The sequence below is a fragment of the Cyprinus carpio genome, chromosome B3 (genome assembly GCF_018340385.1).
Source record: "Cyprinus carpio isolate SPL01 chromosome B3, ASM1834038v1, whole genome shotgun sequence".
In the NCBI taxonomy this organism is placed as follows: domain Eukaryota; kingdom Metazoa; phylum Chordata; class Actinopteri; order Cypriniformes; family Cyprinidae; genus Cyprinus; species Cyprinus carpio.
Genome location: NC_056599.1, coordinates 9,159,330 through 9,181,838, shown reverse-complemented (window position 1 = coordinate 9,181,838; position 22,509 = coordinate 9,159,330). Strand labels below are relative to the sequence as shown.

Sequence of the window (22,509 nt, the reverse complement as noted above, 5' to 3'; positions counted from 1 at the left end):
AAAAGGTCATTGCAAAAGAGGCTGGCTGTTCACAGAGCTCTGTGTCCAAGCACATTAATAGAGAGGCGAAAGGAAGGAAAAGATGATGTAGAAAAAAGTGTACAAGCAATAGGGATAACCGCACCCTGGAGAGGATTGTGAAACAAATCCCATTAAAAAATGTGGGGGAGATTCACAAAGAGTAGACTGCAGCCAGAGTCAGTGCTTCAAGAACCACTACGCACAGACGTATGCAAGTCATTGGGTTTCAGCTGTCGCATTCCTTGTGTCAAGCCACTCTTGAACAACAGACAGCGTCAGAAGCGTCTCGCTTCAAAAAGGACTGGACTGCTGCCGAGTGGTCCAAAGTTATGTTCTCTGATGAAAGTAAATTTAGCATTTCCTTTGGAAATCAGGGTCCCAGAGTCTGGAGGAAGAGAGGAGAGGCACACAAACCATTTTGCTTGAGGTCCAGTGTAAAGTTTACACAGTCAGTGATGGTTTGGGGTGCCATGTCATCTGCTGGTGTTGGTCCACTGTGTTTTCTGAGGTCCAAGGTCAATGCAGCCGTATACCAGGAAGTTTTAGAGCACTTCATGCTTCCTGCTGCTGACCAACTTTATGGAGATGCAGATTTCATTTTCCAACAGGACTTGGCACCTGCACACAGTACCAAAGCTACCAGTACCTGGTTTAAGGACCATGGTATGCCTACTTTTATTGGCCAGCAAACTCCCGTCCAAGGCCTGTAAGCTGTCGGCCGCTATCGCTGCCAAGGCTTACAGTGCTGCGGGCCAAGCTGCCTCTGCCCTGCATGCCATGGCTATCCTGCAAATTCACCAAGCCAAGGCTTTAACAAATGCACGAGGGTAGAACCAACCTGAGGTTGATGCAGGAGCTGTGCACGGTGACTGACCTCACCCTTCCAGGAGACGGAAGTTACGACGCAGTCCCTGGGGAACGGGAAGGCGATGTCCACTCTGGTGGTCCAGTAGTGTCGTCTCTGGTTCAGCCTGGTCTGTATGAGAGACGTTGACAAAGTGCACTTTCTCGACGCTCCCATCTCCCAGGCTGTCCTGTGCGGCGACGCTGTCGAGGGCTGTGCCCAGCAGTTCCTGACAGAACAACAGCAGACTGAGGCCATACAGCACATCTTGCCCCGACATAATCCTCCGGTTGCCACCATTCCGTCGCGGGCAGCGCCTCAGCCTGCTCGTCGCCATGGGCGCCCCCTTGCGTCCTCCACACCAGCTCCGCCCCGTGCTGAGAGTTCTTCGAGGCCGGTGCGTCGAGCCCCGTGCAGGAGAGCCTCTCCACGCGTCTCTGGCCTCCGGGAACACGGGGAGTTTTGCTGTGATGACTTAGAACGCGATGCTTTCTGGGCCATCCAACACAACTCCCCATCGCTGCACCACTGCGGGTATGTTGACTGTCCCTTTGGTGCCACTTGTACGGAGTTTGGGGGCGTGGCTTGCGCTGCCCAACCCGTTGCGCTGGCTCATTCGGACGGTTCGACTCAGTTACGCGATTCAGTTCGCCCGGCGACCTCCCAAGTTCAATGGCGTTCTCGAGACTTCGGTGGCAGCCCGGGACGCCTCTGTCTTGTGCGAGGAGATTGCTGTCCTGCTGGCGAAGGATGCAATCGAGCCGGTCCCTCCAGCCGAGCTGAGGAGCGGGTTTTACAGCCCCTACTTCATCGTACCCAAGAAAAGCAGTGGCCTTTGACGTATCCTGGATCTGCGAGTCTTGAATCGGGTCCTGCACAAGCTCCCGTTCAAGATGTTGACGCAGAAACGTATTATCAAATGCGTCCAAGCCCAGGATTGGTTTGCAGCGATTGACCTGAAGGACACATACTTTCATGTCTCGATCCTCCCTCATCACAGACCGTTTCTGGGGTTTGCATTTGAGGGTCAGGCATGGCAGTACAAGGTCCTCCCCTTCGGGCTCTCCCTGTCCCCCCGTGTCTTCACGTAGGTCGCGGAGGGCGCCCTTGCCCCACTCTGGGAAGTGGGCATCAGGATCCTCAACTATCTCGACGACTGGCTCATTATGGCCCGGTCCCGAGAAGAGTTGTGCGATCACAGGGACTTGGTGCCCCGGCACCTCAGTCAGTTGGGGCTTCAGGTCAACTGAGAGAAGAGCAAGCTCTCCCCTGCGCAGAGAATCTCTTATCTCGGTACGGCGTTAGACTCTGTGAGTATGACAGCACGTCTCACCAGTGAGCATGCCCAGTGCTGAACTGCCTGAGTTCCTTCAGAGGCAGGACAGTGGTACCACTGAAACACTTCAGAGGCTCCTGGGGCATATGGCATGCGCAGCTGCAGTCACGCCGCTCGGGTTGCTTCATATGAGGCCACTTCAGCACTGGTTGCACCCCCGAGTCCCGAGATGGGCATGGCGCCGCGGTACACATCGTGTCACCATCACACCAATGTGTCGCCGCCTATTCAGCCCCTGGTTGGACCTTGCCTTTCTACGGGGCGGCGTGCCCTTAGAACAAGTGTCCCGGCATGTTGTTGTCACAACAGATGCCTCCAACACGGGCTGGGGCGTGACATGCAACGGGCAGGCAGCTTTGGGGTCCTGGACAGGACCTCGACTGCTTTGGCACATCAGCTGTCTGGTGTTGCTGGCAGTGCATCTAGCTTTACGGCGGTTTCGGCCGCTGTTGCTAGACAAGCGCGTGTTGGTCCGCACGGACAACACTGCGGCTGTTTCGTACATCAACCGACAGGGCGGTCTACGATCACGCGGCTCAGGTCGCTGCGCGCTATCCACATCCCGGGGGAGCTCAATCGTGCAACCGATGCGCTCTCACGATAGCTCACTTTCCCCGGGGAATGGCGACTCCATCCCCAGACGGTCCAGCTGATCTGGAGTTGATTCGGGGAAGCCCAGGTAGACCTGTTTGCTTCCCACGAGTCCTCCCACTGCCAGCTGTACTATTCCCTGTCCCAGGCCCCCTTGGGCATGGATGCTCTGCACACAGCTGGCCTCAGGCTCTACGCAAGTATGCGTTTCCCCCAGCGAGCCTGCTTGCATAGACACTGTGCAAGGTCAGGGAGGACGAGAAATAGGTCCTGTTGGTTGCGCCTTACTGGCCCACCCGGACCTGGTTTTCGGAACTCATGCTCCACGTGACAGCCCCTCCCTGGCGGATCCCCCTGAGGAGGGACCTCCTCTCTCAGGGGCTTGGCACCATTTGGCACCCGCGTCCAGATCTTTGGAACCCCCACGTGTGGCTTCTGGACAGGACGTGGCAGACCTAAGTGATCTGCCACCGGTGGTGGTAGACACTATCACTCAGGCTAGAGCCCCTTCTACGAGGCAGGCCTGTGCTCTGAAGTGGTGTCTGTTCACGAATTGTTGTTCTTCTCACCAAGAAGACCCCCGGAGATGCTTGGTCAGAGTCGTGCTTTCTTTCCTGCAAGAAGGTTGGAGCGTAGGCTGTCACCCTCCGCCTTGAAAGTGTATGTGGCTGCCATTGCAGCCCATCACGATGCGGTGGATTGCCGGTCCCTGGGGAGGCATGACCTGAACGTTAGGTTCCTGAGGGGTGCCAGAAGGTTAAATCCTCCTAGGACACCCCTGATTCCTCCTGGGACATCCCTTCTATTGTTCTGGCTGGACTTCAGAGGGGTCCCTTTGAGCCGCTGGATTCAGTCGAGCTTAAGTTCCTGTCTCTCAAGACAGCGCTCCTGGTCGCGCTCACTTCCATCAAGAGGGTCGGGGACCTCCAAGCATTTTCGGTAAGTGAAGAGTGCCTTGTGTTCAGGCCGGCCTACTCTCACATTGTCCTGAGACCCCGGCCTGGATACATGCCCAAGGTTCCACCACTCCCGTCCGAGACCAGGTGGTGAACCTGCAACCGCTGCCCCTGGAGGAGGCAGATCCAGCCTTGGCATTGCTGTGTCCCGTAAGAGCGCTTTGCATATACGTGGACCGCACACAGAGCTTCAGAAGCTCTGAGCAGCTCCTGGTCTGCTTTGGAGGTCAGCAGAAGGGGAAGGCTGTCTCCAAGCAGAGGTTGGCCCACTGGATAGTGGATGCCATCGCCTTGGGCTGGGTGACACCTAATATCTTCGCGAGGTTTTACAACCTTCGTGTAGAGCCAGTTTCTTCCTGTGTGGTGGGTAACAGGTAATTGCCGGGAAGGGCTGGCTGGGTGTCATGCTTGCTGCGCCATTCCCCCGAACACGGGGATGCGAGCACCTTTCTTCTCCCAGTAGAGTTCCCCGGTTGACGTACCCTGGTCGAGCATCCTCCAGCACCCTCGGTGGTCAGACTTGACGGAGCAGTCTGCCGCCAGGCCCAGCACTGGTGTTTAGCATGCCCGGATTTTCCGTTAGCCGGTCAGCCCTGTACTGGGCTAGGTGTCCATATGGCTTGATTCCCTATGGGTAATCCCATATGTGTATTCTTCCACGGTAAGGTTTCCCTCTTGGGTAAAACCGTGTTCCCTTGACAGACCTGCTCTGTCAGTCTCTTCTGGCAGCTGTTTCCTCCCTACTCTAAGGTAGGACCTGCCTCAGAGACCCATTCCATATGTAGTACTGCCCCCCTGGGTCAGTCCATATCAGTATCTCCACATGTCACCTTCCTATGGGTAGGATGTGGTCTCCGTAGCGACCTTTTCCTAAGGCTCGCTTCCCCATTGTCTTGCCAACCTGTAAGAACAAACAGGGAAGATTTGAAGCAATCTTTCTCCGAAGGTTGAAATCCCTTCCACTAACTTTGTGTGGGCAGAACAGCAGCGTGGCCTTCTCCAGCAGCGATGTACTCACCCTTTGGCCCCTTCAGTACCAAGGTCAGTGAATTTGCGCTGGGGCTTTGGGAAGGTTACGACCTTAAGCGTAGCTTTTGTGGCACGCCACGGCTTGCCGACAATTGCAGTGCCACAGGGTTGTGACGGTGTTCAGGTTGTGGCATTTTCCATAGGACCCCATAAGTCGTTCGACATAACTCGTAGTGACCGACAGATAGGGAACATCTCAGTTACATACATAACCCTCGTTCCCTGATGGAGGGAACGGAGACGTTATGTCCCCATGCCACAACCTTGAACCATTCGCTGTTGCCGGGACACTTTCTCGGCTCCTCAGCGTAAAACCTAGTGAGTGGATGCACCTGCTGCCTATTTATACCCGTGGGCACGGGGAGTGGCTCAGGTATGTTAAATCCACTAGCCAATTTTAATTGGTGTTTTCTCTTAAAATCAGAGATGATTGGCCTCTCCACAGTGAGGACCCCCTATGTCAGTCTTCGACATAACGTCTCCGTGCCCTCCATCAGGGAACGAGGGTTATGTACGTAACCGGGACGTTTTCCTTAGTTGTCAGGAGTAGAATCATCAAAATTAAAAGCAAATACAACATAATTGAAAATATATCAGTCTGTGTGTAATTAAATGAAATATATATACCAAGTCTCAACTTTTTGAAGGGAAGTTAGTGAAATAAATCAACTTTTTTATGGTATTCTAATTATATGACCAGCACCTGTATCAACTTTTAAAGTTTGTTCCATGGTGAGGTCAAAAAAATAAAAAAATAACCAATTTCTTATTAAACAAATCTAATTAATTGCAATTTCTCAATTATTTACTAGTTAAGTTAATCTTTTCTATTTATCTGCTAGCTAGCAACATTTTTGAGTGGAATGAGATAAACAATCAAGAAGAGACTCATCTTTTCACAGATCTGAGTTTAAAAAGTTACCCACAACAAAACCACAAGCTTCACTCTTCTGAAAACCACAAAAACTCCAACTAAGATAACTCTTATCAGTCAAACATGATTAAGATGAAAAATATATAAATGAATAAAAATTAAACTTGTATTGAAAAAATATACTGTATATTTGTTATAGTTATTATGCTATTGCTGGCAGTAGCTAAATGGCAAGCACTAAAAAAAATCAGATGCACTCAGATGATCAATACTGTAAATAATAAAAAAAGTGTATATTCTAATATATTGGCACATAACATTGGTACCATGATAAGTTAACATGCATCCTCTTTGTATTTTCTTCTGAATCTGGTTATGAAATACCATATCAAAAGTGAATACCATTTTGAATTTCTTGTTTTGTTATTTTTTTCATTATGCATTCAACAGCATTATTGAAATCCTTATATATCTCAAACCTAGTGTTAGTGTACACATAAATAACTTTTTCAAGTTATCTCTTTGTTGCTTGTAATTCTTTTTATCATGTTTCTTAGCAATTGCGAAATTAGATTGCATTTCCTTCTCTGGGTATTTATTCTTCACCAGATTTGCCATTTCCTTTGTAAAGCTGTTATAATTGTCATCAGCAGAATTCAGTGTCTTATCCGTGTATATATCTGTCCTTCAACAGCAGCTCTGTGATCCTGCAGCAAACAGGGATCATAATGATCAATCATCAGTAGTTATGTCTGTAATATTCATATTAGAACACAAGCTTACCTGTCCTAGAACCAGCTGAAATGAGAAGAAGAGCTTGAGCAGATTTTTATCAACATCTGATATTTACCTGTTCCGTTTAAATTATAATAAGTCTTAGCAAGAAGGAGATTTAATTGCCAATCATTGTGTGCACTTACTAGTATCCACTGAAACCCTCTGCTTTATGCAGTTTTCAGATTCATGGTATCACAAAGCTAATATTCACATTCATAAAAACAAATTTGACAGTGAGATCAGTATAGATGCATTAGTTTTGTTGCATTAAGCCCGTCTGACAATGCATCAGGCTTGTGAAGGCCTGTGGTTTCATGTGGGACAAACTCTCTGTTCCTCAAGATGAGTAATATGAGCTTTATGTAGGACTAGAAGTACATTTATTTAATAATTTCTCAACTATTTACTATTGAGAATATTATTTTCCATTTTTCTGCTAGATAGCAACATTTATTTTTGAATGAATGTAATGAGATGAACACCTAAGAAGGGACTCATCATTGTGCAGGTTTTAGCAGCTATTGTTCATTTAAAGTGGCATGGTGTTAATGAGGCCGCCCACAACAAAACCACAAGCTTTACTCTTCTGCTAAATGAAAACCAGAAAAACTCCAACATGACAGAAGCTCTTCTCAGTCTCCAACATGACTAAGATGAAAACTATTAAGTAAAGTTAATATTAAAAAAAGGAAATTGAACAAGAAACAAACACTTTTTTGTGTGTTGACTAAAAAGCAGCATTGTACTCAGCAGTTAATATGCTATTGCTGGCAGTTAGTAAAATAAAAAGCAATATAATTTTCAGTGATGTGATACCAAAAAGATGTAATGTAATAAATAAATTAGAGGCATAAATAAAATCAGTCTGAGGCCACTGAATTGGGCCACTTAAAAATAACTTTAATTAATAATGTTAAAATTATGCAAACAAATAGTGTTTTCTGACAAAGAATTATTGAACTAAACCAAGAGGGACAAATGTTGGGATTTGTGTACTTATATCTTAGATTCAACACACTTTGTTCAGTACTTTCATTGCCAGTCTTTTGTTATTATCTTGGTTGGTTCCTTGAATAGAGCACAGCTCAGGTTACCAGAGCTTTTCACACCAGAGATCTTTCTGATCTCTTTTCTTGATGGCAGTGACTTTAAATTTCTCATATGGAGGAATTATTGTCTCTTTCTCATGTAGAATATTTTACCACATCAGCTCCTTTGATTTCAAAACAATACTTAGATTCAAAATGTTTTACTCTGTTACGATCAAAAGATGATGATGCAAATAAGCCAAAATGAACCTCTTTGTTCAGATTCATGGTACCACAAAGAAAATGTTAATATTTTGAAACATATTTCAGACACAGTGAGAACAGTATATAGCTGAATTAATCCTGTTGAATCAAGCTCATCTGATGCAAGACTTGTGAAGGTCTTTGTGGTTTCAAGCAGGACAAACTCTGAGTTCCTGTCTGTCTGAGATGAGTAATAGGAGACTTGACTTCCTCCATATATTTCAAAAAATTCATTGAATTAAAAAAGCCTCTAAGTGCTTAAGTTTTTATCAGACTCCTGTGTGTAAATAGGTTCAGTAAATTCACTTTAATAGCAATGAATGGGTTCTTTTCAATTGTTCAGTAATATGATGCAAAAGGATTGAAGTATAAATGAAGACACATAAAATCACTTTGAGGCCATTAAATTGGGTCGCTTAAAATGAACTTTATTATGAACAAATTGTGTTTTATGACAATTATTATTGAACTAAACCGAAAGAAAAACATTTTTACATTGATTCATGTGGACGTTTAAAGCACTATTCAATGCTCAGCATAGTATTTTGTTATGGTCTTGAATGGTTTCTTGAATAGAGCACAGTTGAGGTCACTTCTCTCACCAGAACTTTTCAAAGTGAACACAGTGTCACACCAAGCACCTCTCTGACCTTTTGTCTTGACAGCGGTTACTTTAAACATCTCATACGGAGGAATCAGCACCTCTTTCTCATGAGGAAGCTTGGAATATTTTGACACCTCAGCACCTTCACAAGTGTGGATTTCAAAACAAGATACATTGCCAAAAAACTTTGTTATGTTACGATTAATAGAGGAAGAAGTAAATGAGCCAAAACGAACTTTTCTGTTCCGAAAATTCTGAATAAATTTAAGATTTGTACCACGATAAGTTGTATAGCATTTCTTTTGTGTTTTCTTCAGAATCTGTATCGCATCTGTTAACAGAAAGTGAAGTGAATACCATTTGTATGTTTTGTTTTTGTATCTTTTCTTGTCTTTACGATCAGCTTCATTAAACTCCTTATATACCTCAAAACCTGAGTTAGTGTACACATAAATAGCAATTGAATGATTCTTTGTCAAGTTATCTCCTGGTGGCTTGTACTTCTTTTCAGCAAGTTTCCAAGCATCTGCAAAATCAGATTTGTTGTTAGACATTTCTTGCTTCAGATATTTTGTCTTCACCAGGGCTGCCATTTTCTCTGTACAGCCCTTATATTGATCATCAACTGAATTATTTGCCATATCCAGTGGAAATATCTGTCCTTCAACAGCAGCTCTGTGATCCTGCAGCAACAGATATCATAATGATCAATCATCAGTATTCATGTCTGTAATATTCATACTAGAACACAAGCTTACCTGTCCTAGAGCAGCTGAGATGAGAAGAAGAGCTTCAATGATCAGCAGCATCTTGATTCAATCAGATCCCTCAGATGATCTTGTAGATCTAGTGAAGAGCAGATGCTGAAAGACAAGAAACAGAATTTCACAAATACTAACTCCATCACAGTAATATGCTGCACAATAAAAGTGTTCACTAAATTCTTACATATGCAGTTTTAAATTTAGGGGTATTGTCTTTCACGTTGAAAAATCATGTCAAATTTGCAATTAAACCTGTGATGTTCACTGATATATTGACCTTGATCTATATTGACCCAAAAATTACCTGAGAATAGTGTGTGTCTCTTTATCTTTACTTTCCAGAAGTTCAGGAGCAATGATGAGAGGAGAAGATCAGAAAAGTCAGTCGCTCACAGTCAGACAACAAGCCAAGTATCGAGGAAGGTTATTTATATCATTACAAATGTCTGTCTGTGTGTATTGTGGGAAACAATAGCTGAAGTGTGGTCATGGTGCATTAGCTTGCCAACTGCAAACTGTTTAGCTCTTCATAATGCAACACCTGTGAACATCTGGTTTATATGTGGTTTCACACAGGACAGTTCCTGTCATGTCACTACCAGAAAACATGTTTGTTTTTGTGATGGGCAGATTCTGATCATGGAAATATATACACAAATACACCAGTCAATTCATTCATCCCTGTAAAACACTGCTCAAAAAGTCAGGGACTCAGGGGTGTCCAAACTTGGTCCTGGAGAGCCACAGTCCTGCAGTGTTTAGCTATAACTTGCCCGAGCACACCTGTTTTCTAATATGCTTAAAAGACCTTGATTAGCTGAACTCTGCAGAACAGTGGCCCTGCAGGAACAGGTTTGGACAGCCCTGACTTAAGTAAACAGATAGTTTTGTTTATTTAAGTCCTAAGTCTTCATTATTACATGCTAAGAAGAAAAGACACAACACCTCCAAGTGGTTTTGGTAGCGCGATAACCAAACCTCTCAGTATTCTCAGTGAAATGTGACAATGACACTTACAAAGGGGTTTTTGTGAGAACGGGTCTGATGCTTGATCAGAGTAAAAGTGAGGAATTATGTATCATCTGAAGTAGCAGAAAGATATTTTGTGTAAGTTATAAATGATGACTACCATACTAGAAAACTTTAATGTGTTTCAGTAAATGATTTACACATTTTGACCAGTAGATGGCAATTATGTCAAAACACCAAAGTCTTTGAAAGAGGTCATTTCCTGAAAAAGGCTAAACAAATTTTACATTAACAACAAAATTAAGGACAAGCTCTTTAAAATACTAGGATTTATCCAGTAAAGCATGTTTTAGATTTAATATTAAGGCCTGTATACCTAAAAGAATCTTTTGAATTATGAATAAAAAAGCACATACAGATAGAAATGAAAGAATAGATATATTCTTCTAGGTATAGGTGTAATTCCCAGCATGATCTCAAATCCACACAAACTTACAATTTAAAACCATAGTGAAATTTAAAGAATTGGTGAAAATAAAAAATTTGAGAGACGGACCCCAAATTTGTATTTTTCAGTGCCAAACTCCAGTCCTCACGGGAGGTGGAAAATTAAATTAAATTTTATTTACAGCAGACAATCATGTGACTGGCCACGTGAGCAGCGCGTTCCCGGGTTCATAGGATCACAGAACTCGCTCCTCCACTGTGAACAAGTCACCATCTGAATCCATGAGTTTTATCACTGAGGTGATATGTAAAGTTAAGTTATTTTTACAGACGTCCATATGAGAAACAATTACCGTCTGAATCGGGCTTTAGTCTATGGGCCCTATTTTAATGATCGAAGCACATGGTCTCAAGTGCATGGTGCAGGTGCCCTCAGGGGATGTCCGAATCCACTTTTGCTAGTTTAACAATGGGAAAACGGTCGGCGTGCCCAGCCACATGGTGTAAACAGGCTGCCCCTATTTTATTAATGAGTAATGGGTGTTTTTTGGGTGTAACGTGCAATAAACCAATCAGAGTGTCATCTCCAATTACCTTTAAAAGCCAGATGCACTTGTGCCATGATGGATTTGCTATTTACATAGTGGAAGACAGAACGTGTCTCCAGAGAGGAAATGGAGCTGCTCATGCGTGAGCAAATAGGTTGCCTAATTCTAATACATGCAATTACTATCCATTATGACATGTAGGCATTTTTATATATATGTAGCCTACACAATAATATAATTTTACATTGTAATCCTTTAATTTTATGCGTTGTGGACCCGTCTATACTAACGCGCTCTTTAAATAACAAGGAAAAATCATTGCGCCAGACTTTAGACCAGGTTTGAGTTGGTCTATGGCGCAGTCTATTTTCCGTTTCTAAAAATAGCAACGTGACAACAGTGCGCCTGAACACACCTTGTTTTCAGACCAGCATGCCCCTAAGCGCACAAATGGACACAAATGCATTTGCTATTTAAACAACTCTAAAATTAGGTAAAATGAGAACTGCGTCGGGATGAAACTAGCAAAAACACTTGCGCCGCATTGCGCCGGGTGTATATTTGAAAGGTTGTTTGATATATATTGACTCATCTAAATTAAGGATAAAAATAAAATAAAAAATATCTTGTCAAGGAGGTAATTCAACTGGTAGTGATGTGTTGACTAACTCCATGTAGCTGGTCATATAATTAGAATATCATCAACAAGTTGATTTATTTCACTAATTCCATTCAAAAAGGGAAATTTGTATATTATATTCATTCATTACACACAGACTGATATATTTCAAATGTTTATTTCTTTTTTTTTTAATGATTATAACTGCCAACTAAGGAAAATCCCAAATTCAGTATCTCAGAAAATTAGAATATTACTTAAGGGACCAATACAAAGAAAGGATTTTTAGAAATCTTGGCCAACTGAAAAGTATGAACATGAAAAAGTATGAGCATCTGTACAGCACTCAATACTTAGTTGGGGCTCCTTTTGCCTGAATTTACTGCAGCAATGCGGCGTGGCATCAGTCTGTGGCACTGCTCAGGTGTTATGAGAGCCCAGGTTGCTCTGATAGTTGCCTTCAGCTCTTCTGCATTGTTGGTTCTGGAATATCGCATCTTCCTCTTCACATTACCCATAGATTTTCTATGGGGTTAAGGTCAGGCGAGTTTGCTGGCCAATTAAGAACAGGGATACCATGGTCCTTAAACCAGGTACTGGTAGCTTTGGCACTATGTGCAGGTGCCAAGTCCTGTTGGAAAATGAAATCTGCATCTCCATAAAGTTGGTCAGCAGCAGAAAGTATGAAGTGCTCTAAAACTTCCTGGTATATGGCTGCGTTTACCTTGGACATCAGAAAACACAGTGGACCAACACTAGCAGATGACATGGCACCCCAAACCATCACTGACTGTGGAAACTTTACACTGGACCTCAAGCAATGTGGATTTTGTGCCTCTCCTCTCTTCCTCCAGACTCTAGTACCCTGATTTCCAAAGGAAATGCAAAATTTACTTTCATCAGAGAACATAACTTTGGACCACTCAGCAGCAGTCCAGTCCTTTTTGTCTTTAGCACAGGCGAGACGCTTCTGACGCTGTCTGTTGTTCAAGAGTGGCTTGACACAAGGAATGCGACAGCTGAAACCCATGTCTTGCATACGTCTGTGCGTAGTGGTTCTTGAAGCACTGACTCCAGCTGCAGTCCACTCTTTGTGAATCTCCCCCACATTTTTGAATGGGATTTTTGTTTGAGTATTGTTTCTTGGGGTGCTGTTTTCAGTATTGCTTGTACACTTTTTTCTACATCATTTTTTCCTTCCCTTCGCCTCTCTATTAATGTGCATGGACACAGAGCTCTGTGAACAGCCAGCCTCTTTTGCAATGACCTTTTGTGTCTTGCCCTCCTTGTGCAAGGTGTCAATGGTCGTTATTTGGATAACTGTCAAGTCAGCAGTCTTCCCCATGATTGTGTAGCCTACAGAACTAGACTGAGAGACCATTTAAAGGCCTTTGCAGGTGTTTTGAGTTAATTAGCTGATTAGAGTTTGGCACCAGGTAATTTTCTGAGGTACTGAATTTGGGATTTTCCTTAGTTGTCAGTTATAATCATCAAAATTAAAAGAAATAAACATTTGAAATATATCAGTCTGTGTGTAATGAATGAATATATACATATATATATATACAAGTTTCACTTTTTGAATGGAATAAGTGAAATAAATCAACTTTTTGATGATATTCTAATTATATGACCAGCACCTGTATTATCCTTTAAAACTAGTATCCATTTTTACTAGTATCCAGGGAGGTGCAACTGAGAATTGATTAAGTTATTCAGCCAAGAGCAATAAGATATTTTCTCTTTGTCATTTGTTGAAAAAAAAAAAAAAAACTACATATAAATTGTCATATTGTTTTACATGTAAGTAAATAGAATAACAATATTTTGAATCTTAAATATTGTAAAATATTTTAAATATTTGATATTGGCAATATGTGTTATGTTGCACTGCCTTAAGAGTATTGACTTTATGAAATTGTTCAGTAAATGTGATTCAAAACGACTGTTTAAAATGAAGAAATATTTAAAAACCACTCTGAGGTCACTTAAATCACTTAAAAATAACTTTATTTCATCATGCTGAAAATATATTATAAATATATTCTGAAAAAGAAACACTGAACTACATTGAGAAGAAATAAAACGTTTATATTGATTTTTGTGGAACTGATGTAATTCAAAGCACTTTGTTAGGCCAGCGCAAAGCATGGTATTTATCTATGGTCTGTTCTGGTCTCCTGAATAGAGCACAGTCGAGGTCACTTGTTTTTCCAGTGTTTTTCAAAGTGTACACAGTGTCACACCAGAGATCTTTCTCATCTCCTTTTTTCCTAATAGAAGTGACGTTAAACATCTCGTATGGAGGAATCAGCACCTCTCTCTCATGAGTGTAGCGTGAACCAGACAAATTAAAGATTCGATCGGGAGCCTGGTTGAAACATGAGCCGAATTCCACAGAAAGGCAGGATGTTTTAAATCAACTCCTAGTACCACAGTCTGTTAACCAACCAACTCTTTCACAGAACAGCTTTCAACATTAACACCATTAGAACAGTTATTGACAATTTCAATTCGAAGAAGAGATTGTCTAATTTGGGGCAAGTAATCGAAGAGATGGACAGTCTGACCCTCACATGTAAAGCCATGAGAGTAAACAAGATCGTTGGATTGACTTCCCCCAACCTAGCAGAAAACCAGACTGAAATTCCTAAGGAGACCTGTTATACCCCTCTGGTCTTCACAGGAGATATCCTTTCTCCCCAGAATGGCACAGAGAATGCCTTCCAATGCATATATGCACCAAAATGAACTAAAAAAAAAAGACTTCTAAATGGATATCAGTCCATTGCTCAACTCCATATCATACATGAACCCACACATTTGATTATGTTTCTTATCACTTATTGTGTATGTCTTTTTAAATAACTCTTGAATAGCTTAAGGGATCATATTCATGTTTAGTATGTGTGTGTTCGAATCTTCTTGCTTGAAACGTTTCTGACCATCAGTTATTTATCAAATGTATCATATTCTTGTTATAGGAATCATGTACAAATTATACCCTGCAAGAGCGGGGGAAAATTCGGACCTCGTGCTTGATAAGATAACATATGATTTATGAATGGGTGGGACAAACAATGCAACACCACGAGAAAAGACAATATCTAATTGGTCAAGACAACATTTGAGGTGTGGCCAAAATGCCAGTTTAAATACTCAGGACACCATCAAATTTTGCTTTTAGCTTTTAGCTCTCGTTTAGCTTTTGCTATCAGTCATGCCGGCTTTTAGTCATGCTTTGTCATCACTTTTAGCGTTCTTCGAGCGCCGTTCCAGCGTGCTTCGGCCTGCACGCCTGCTGCTACTTAGCCACGATGAGAAGAAACACCACCTAGTCTCGCCAAACTTTACTTCTATTCTTTTACTTTAGTTTCTTTTCTTTTCTGTTTGAGAGTTTCGTGTTCTGAGTTAAGTTTTGTAACGCCGTGTCTCCGAGAGGTCTGACCTCGAGTGCCCGTCTGAAACTTCAGCCAGCCCACAACTCCGCACCTTCAGCCTACGCCCAACCACGGGCTTCCCAAGACGTCACTTCAACGACTACTGAACTTCCAGCCAATCAGCAACTTCGGGAAACCCCCTTTTCAGCGACAACTAAGGGAACCCCGTTAAACAGGCAACGCAAGTAACCTCCAGACTCACATCTGTACTGGTGTTATCTTATATAATTTTAACCTCATTGAGGAACTCAGTGCGAGGGTTAATTAAGTGATTAATGGTTGTTCATGTCTATGCAATTTCATGTATTGCTGTAAACTTGGGATTTCACATTTTCATTCTCTTAAACTCATTCTTTCCTAACGTTCTATCCTCCTGCAACTTGTGTGAATGTGTGAGTGCGTGTGCTTATGTGTTAGATTAGTTTATATGTCTTAGATTTATCTAATAAAGCCTTATTTATATTGAAAAGAGAAGTATCTTGTGTTTTGTGCTCACAAGTTAATGTCTTAAACTGCTGATCTTGTTACTGTGCTAATTAATAGTGTTTTCACTATACTTTGGATATTAATATCCAGCGCAGATTTGATGTTAAACGGCTCGTTCAGTGAATCGCTGGCCGTCTCAGTGATCAGCCGTGAAACAGTGATTCTGTTCAAATTCCCTTTAAAATCTTAAATGATTCCCTTTGAGCTAAATTGACCTGTTTCCCTTACATGAGAAAGCTTTGAATATTTTGACACCTCAGCACCTTCACAAGTGTTGATTTCAAAACAAGATACAGTTCCAAAAACTTTGTTATGTTTTGTTCCGATTAAAAGTGGAAGACGCAAATGAGCCAAAACGAACTTATGTGTTAAGAAAATTATATCTAAATTTTGTACCACGATAAGTATCATAGCATGTAGTTTTGTTTACCGTAACGAGTTTAAATGTTGAAATCACAAAATACTTTATCATCAGTATACAAACAAATGGCAATCAAATGTTTTTTTTTTTTGGTTTCTTTCAAGTTATTTTCTGGCTCCTTAATGGTTTTTTCACCCTCTTGCCAAGCAATTTTAAAATTATTTCTAGTTACGGAGTTCCTTCTTCAGATATCTTTTTTTTCACCTGTTGTGTCATTTCCCTGGTGCATCCGTCATATTGATCATCAGCTGAATTCAGTGCCATATCCAGTGGAAATATCTGTCCTTCAACAGCAGCTCTGTGATCCTGCAGCAACAGGGATCATAATGATCAATCATCAGTATTCATGTCTGTAATATTCATACTAGAACACAATTTTGTGCTAGTCCTAGAGCAGCTGAAATGAGAAGAAGAGCTTCAATGATCAGCAGCATCTTGATTCAATCAGATCCCTCAGATGATCTTGTAGATCTAGTGAAGACCAGGTGCTGAAAGACAACAGAGTTCACAAAATACAAAACCTGTCACTCCAACAGGAATATATGCATATATTTGCCCAATAACTTTACCTCCGAATTACCTGAGAATGTAGTCTTTTCAGCAAATTTTGTGTTGCTTTCAGGAGCAATGGCGAGAGAAAATCAGAAGTCAGTCATTCACAGCCAGGTGACAATGACATTTTAGAGATGAGGTTGCTTTTTGTATAGCTAATAATGTGAGTGTGTTTGAAGTGTGATCTTGTTGCATTCAGCTCAACTAAACTGTTGAGATCATCATAATGCAATACTTGTGAAGGTCGGTGTGTGGTTTACTCCATAGTATTTTGAGCACTTCTGACTCTTTAAAAGTTACATACATGAAACGTGGAGTACATTTGACCAGTGGTGTGCCGTCAGGGTCAGCAGGGCCTTCTCTGCTGGCCCTATAAAAAATAAAATTGTGTGATTTTATTATTATCATTATTATTATTTACATGTAGGTATCATTTTCATTTGTGCAATGTCCACAAAATTGCCTATGATTAATTTAGTTGAAGTTGAACTGGAATAAAAGTCTGTGGCCAGCACTATAGATATTGCTCCCTTTTTTTTCAAAGACACTGCATCTGATTTTTTATGAGCATTAGTGACAGAATCATCAGCCATCAAATTTTGACGTTCAATGACAGCACACCCTTTGGGTCCAGCTACGTTCCCAGTGCTACCCCCAGATTTTAGTTGGGAATTTCCAAGGTATGAAAGTGAAAATAAACAAAAAGAAAATGACAGCCGCAGTTGCCGGCACCTACACCAGATCTTGTTACTGATCAACTAAAATTGCCTTTTTCAAGGTGCTCTTTTGCAGACAAAACAAAAATAACTAAGAAAGGAAGACCTACACCCAAACTGAATTCGATAACAAAGGTTTTGTGCGGTTTTTCAAAGATTGCAACTATGAGTACTAAGTTGCTAAAAGCTAGCACAGAGCACAACAAGTTAATAGGCCATGTTTACTTTAGTAAAGGGCAGGGGCGTCACTAGGCCCTTTTTAGGGGGGCTTCAGCCCACCTTAACTTCTGCCCAGCCCCCCTAAAAAATTATTTGATTAATTAATTTGTGATTGCTTCAGTCCCCTTTAAAAACTTTGTTATTTACAATACACAGCATGGTTTTTAATCATATTTTAGGGGGACAAACCTCAGATGGGGGGTCCTGTTCCCTCGTCCCTCCTGGGATTTCTGCTTATGTGTCTAAGAGACAAGTACGAAGGGACCGTCTGCAAAGCGTGAAATGCGAAAAATGTTACTAATAAAATACTGAATAACTTCACAGTAACACACTGTAGTGTCCAAAAAAATCAGTTTACACATCACTGCTGTTCTGCAGTTATTTTTTTAATAATTGCTTTTACACATTTTTTAATGATTTTTTTTAATGACAAATTGTCAATAACTTCACTGTAACACACTGTACTTTCTCCAAATTAATTTCACACATCACTGTTCTTCTGCTGGTTATACTGTTTTTTTTATGATTATTTAAAATGAAAAATAGTCATTACCTTATTATTGCACATAACAGTTAATAACTTTACTGTAACACACTGTACTTTTACCAAATTCAGTTCACACATCACTGCCCTCCTGCTGGTTTTACTACAACACTTATTTTGAAAATGATTGCTTTTGCATAATTTTTATGATTTCTTCTATATATAGTAAGACAGTACCGTTATTAACTATTTTGTCAAAACAATGAAGTTAATGACTATTTTTCATAATAGATAGTTATAAAAAAATACAAAGTTTTGTAGTATAACTAGAAAGAGAGCAGTAATGTGTAAACTGAATTTTGTGAAAGTACAGTGTGTTACAGTGAAGTTATTGATTATTTGTCATAATAAAAAAATCATTAAAAATGTGCCAAAGCAATTACTTTCAAAATAACTGTTGTAGAATAACCAGCAGGAGAGTAGTGATGTGTGAACTGAATTTGATGAAAATACAGTGTTACATTAAAGTTATTAACTGTTGTGTTTCTCAAATAAAGAGACTGTATCTCGTGAAATACTGCCAACATTTTAATGACAATTGTTGCTGCATCATTTCACACCCTGCGTCTCAATGTTCATACTATCCATCCTAAATAGTACTGTATGTGAGATTAGAATAAGTGTGTCCCAAAGCATAGTATGTTGAAAAGAGTATGCCAAAAGTCCCCGGATGGTCTACTATTTCAGGTCGATTTTTGAAGTGTGGATCTGTGCACATTTTAATGGCTAAAATTGCCGACAATCCATGGCGCTTTGGCGAAGGATTTGGTCCAGAACTACAAACACGAATAAAATGTGTTAGAAAAACTACAAACGTGGCGGATGCGCGCGATGGACGGTTAGGTACAGAGGTTTGAGTTACTAATAATCAACATTTAATCTGGTAAAAAAAAAAAATTATTTATTGTTATCCGTGTTATATTTCATCTGCAACAGCAATGTGAACATTTATAAACATCCATTTGGTCGTTAACTTTTAAATGCATCATTATGCAGAAAATATGAGCAGAGTTCTCCGCATGAAAGACCCACGACTGGCAGATCAACGAGCGACTTCTTTTATCTCCAGTACGGTAGCAAGTTAAATTAAAATTCAATGTGGAGAATGTTAACTGATATGATTGACAGGCCAGTTTACAGTGACAGGGTGCGTATAAAAGGTATGACAAAGCAATCCTTTAAAGATGTAATTGACGTGATAGTATGTCCCAAAGCTTGCCTACTCTTCTACTCTTCTACTACACACTCAAAACTGTGTACTTTTTTCTATTTTCTGATTCTTGATTGCTGTACATTAGATGCAGATCTTTTGTGGTGGAGCAGCTGATGGTGGCATTTGTGAAGAAAGGAAAACCTGAAACCAAATTATAAAATAAGATCATTTTGTTACTTCTAATACACGACAGCGGCAAGGATAAACTGTTAAAATGACTGCTTTTGTTTTATGTTTGTGAGACAACAGACAAGCACCTTACATAGGATAGCAAATAAAAATAAATAAGGTAAATAAAGAGGTGAGAAAAAAAAAACCCTAGGGGTTTTCAGAAAGTTTTTTATCATCATTAATCAAAGGAGATACGATTAAAGAATTCTTTTTCTTCATTAACTTAAGTGATAAAAAAAATGACAGTTCTTTATGAAAAACATAAAAGTTTGGAAGTGTTTTCAGGAATCTTTTCTTGTGTAAAAAGAATTTCCCAAGAATAATGAACGTGTTAACTGCCAAGTAGTCAACAAGTGAAGTCAATTAGAAGCACGCACTTCCCCCAAGAGGGTCTAGCTGCAGACAAAGGGGCGAGTGGAGCTCCACTCAAGAGCGGAAATACGTCACCTCCACTAGCGACGACAACGCCATGTTGGTCCGGGCATCTTTGAACTGGTGGAGAAATTCTCTTATGCGTCTGGTTTAAGGCTTAACCCTCATGTGGTGTTCGGGTCAATTTGACCCGGAGAAGATTTTCTTTTTCCCGAAAAATCTTTGGTTAATGTTATCGCTTTGGACTGAAACTTAGTGACTTTGTTCCCAAAGGTATAACTACATCCAAATTTTTTTTTGGAAATTTTCTTACTTTTTTTTGTTGGGGTTTTTGTTACCTTGTTACACTTGTGGTGTTCCCTGTCAAAAATGACCGGCCTATAAAAAATAGCTTATAAGTCACTCATTATACCATATTTTCACCCAATCTTGGATTCAATCTTTTTGTCAACTTGTTCTCTTTCAATTAGGGACTGGTTTTATATTCCTGTTTGCATCTGATTAATCGTGGGCCTCATTTATCTGAGAGTAGGGCATCTAATTTTTTGAGTAAAAAAAACAAATAATTTGTGAGTAAATTTGGAAATATGAAAAAAAAATATGAAAAAAAATGGCTACTGTTGATCACACTAGTCTACTCTAATGTTTCAACAGGAATTTTTGTTTTGAAACTTTTGTTTTGTAAAAAATATGGCACATAGTCACACTTGTGGTGTTCCCGGTCAAAAATGACCGGCCTATAAAAAATAGCTTATAAATCACTCATTATACCATATTTTCACCCACTCTTTGGATCAATCTTTTTGTCAACTTGGTCTGCTTTCAATTAGGACTGGTTTTATATTTCTGTTTGCATCTGATAATCGTGGGCCCTCATTTATCTGAGAGTAGGCATCTCATTTTTTGAGTAAAAAACAAAAATAATTTATGAGTAAATTTGGAAATATGAAAAAAAAAATATTAAAAAAAATGGCTACGGTTGATCACCACTAGTCTACTCTAATGTTTCAACAGGAATTTTGTTTTGAAACTTTTGTTTTGTAAAAAATATGGCACATAGTCACACTTGTGGTGTTCCCGGTCAAAAAATGACCGGCCTATAAAAAATAGCTTATAAATCACGTCATTATACCATATTTTCACCCAATCTTGGATTTCAATCTTTTTGTCAACTTGTTCTCTTTCAATTAGGACTTGTTTTATATTTCTGTTTGCATCTGATTAATCGTGGGCCTCATTTATCTGAGAGTAGGCATGGTCAAAAATGGGCACAATGGCCGACCATTCAAAGTGAATGGGAGAGACTGAAAAATAACAGAACAATTTAGATTTCAGGAGCATGTTAATTATTTCATGTACACATATGAGCAATGTGCTTGCAAACATCGAGCCCTTGGACCTGTGCATGTATCGATACATTTATACACACGCTACCCAGACACACACATGTTAAAACACACAAACTTTTTTGAGTATTACACACATTCTTTTCCACAGAGAGAAATTTGATCCTACCCTAACCTGCATCTTATATACATTTATCCATCTGACATTACCACACACACACACACACCACAAGTGTGACTATGTGCCATATTTTTTACAAAACAAAAGTTTCAAAACAAAATTCCTGTTGAAACATTAGAGTAGACTAGTATGATCAACAATACCACCTTTTCTTCAGATTTTATTTAATATTTCCAAAATTATTCCAAAATTTTAAAAAAATTACTCAAAAAATGAAAAATGCCTACTCTCAAATAAATGAGAGCCTATGATTATTCAGATGCAAATCAAAATATAAAACCAGTCCTAATTGAAAGAGAAACGTGTTGACAAAAAGATTGAATCCAAGATTGGGTGAAAAATATGGTATAATGAGTGATTTATAAGCTTTTTTTTTTATGGGCCGGTCATTTTTGACCGGGAACACCACAAGTGTTATAGGGTTTTGAACACCACATGAGGGTTAATCGATCCAAGTGTGAGCTGTTGCCACTTCATTGTTGTAGTGACTCTGCTATTGATAACATTCCAGTTAAACAGAATGTAAAATATTTAGGTATACATGTATGTAAAAATATTATAGTTAGACAGAACTAAAATATTTTTCGAATAGGATACAAGAAAACCAAATTAATATTCAACTGCTGGCTACAAAGAGACTTGTCCGTCTTAGGTAGAGTATTACTCTCCAAGGCTGAAGGCCTTTCTCGCTTTGTTTATCCTTCTTTGTCTCTATTTGTAAAGGACTCAACTGCTAATCAAATCAACAAGACTCTTTTAGATTTCATTTGGAAGATAAAAAGTCTCATAGGCTAAAAAAGAAATGTTCTCTCTAACCCTAAAGAAAAGGGAGGTCTAGAGATTTTGGATTTTATAGATGTGGTCAACACATTCAAAAATTAATTGGTTAAAAAGGTGCATTCGAAATCCTGATTCTATTTTTTTCTTTATTCCGAACTTTATTTTTAATAAGCTGGGTGGGCTCTCGTTTCTTCTAAAGTGTAATTTTCTACCAAATAAACTACCTATCAAACTGTCCAACTTCCATCAACAGTCCCTCTTGGCCTGGAAATTATCCTTCAGTCACAAACTTCTCACCGCACAAATCGCTCCTTTGGAACAACAGCGACATTCTTATTAGGAATAAAATCAGTATTCTTCCCTAAGTGGTTCGATAGAGGACTTAACCCATGTACTC

The 22,509-nt window shown here is 40.3% G+C and overlaps 1 protein-coding gene and 1 pseudogene across 1 annotated transcript; both read right to left on the bottom strand.

Moving 5' to 3' along the window:
• Positions 1-8,141: 8,141 nt before the first annotated feature.
• On the bottom strand, positions 8,142-9,717 carry LOC109054531 (NAD(P)(+)--arginine ADP-ribosyltransferase 2-like). Its single transcript, XM_019071785.2, has 3 exons — positions 9,393-9,717; positions 9,083-9,187; positions 8,142-9,007 (listed from the first exon to the last, which is right to left on the bottom strand). The coding sequence occupies exons 2-3, from the start codon at positions 9,131-9,133 to the stop codon at positions 8,246-8,248; spliced, it is 813 nt and encodes a 270-aa protein (XP_018927330.2). The 5' UTR covers positions 9,134-9,187; positions 9,393-9,717; the 3' UTR covers positions 8,142-8,245.
• A 4,073-nt stretch (positions 9,718-13,790) lies between these two features.
• Positions 13,791-19,904, bottom strand: LOC122136771 (annotated as a pseudogene).
• Positions 19,905-22,509: the final 2,605 nt, after the last annotated feature.

Coding starts and splice junctions, on each gene's coding strand:
- LOC109054531 (XM_019071785.2), bottom strand. CDS start 9,133: ATGCTGCTGATCATTGAAGCTCTTCTTCTCATCTCAGCTGCTCTAGGA. Junction 9,008..9,082: donor TCTCAGCTGCTCTAGGACAG/GTAAGCTTGTGT, acceptor CTGTTGCTGCAG/GATCACAGAGCTGCTGTTGA.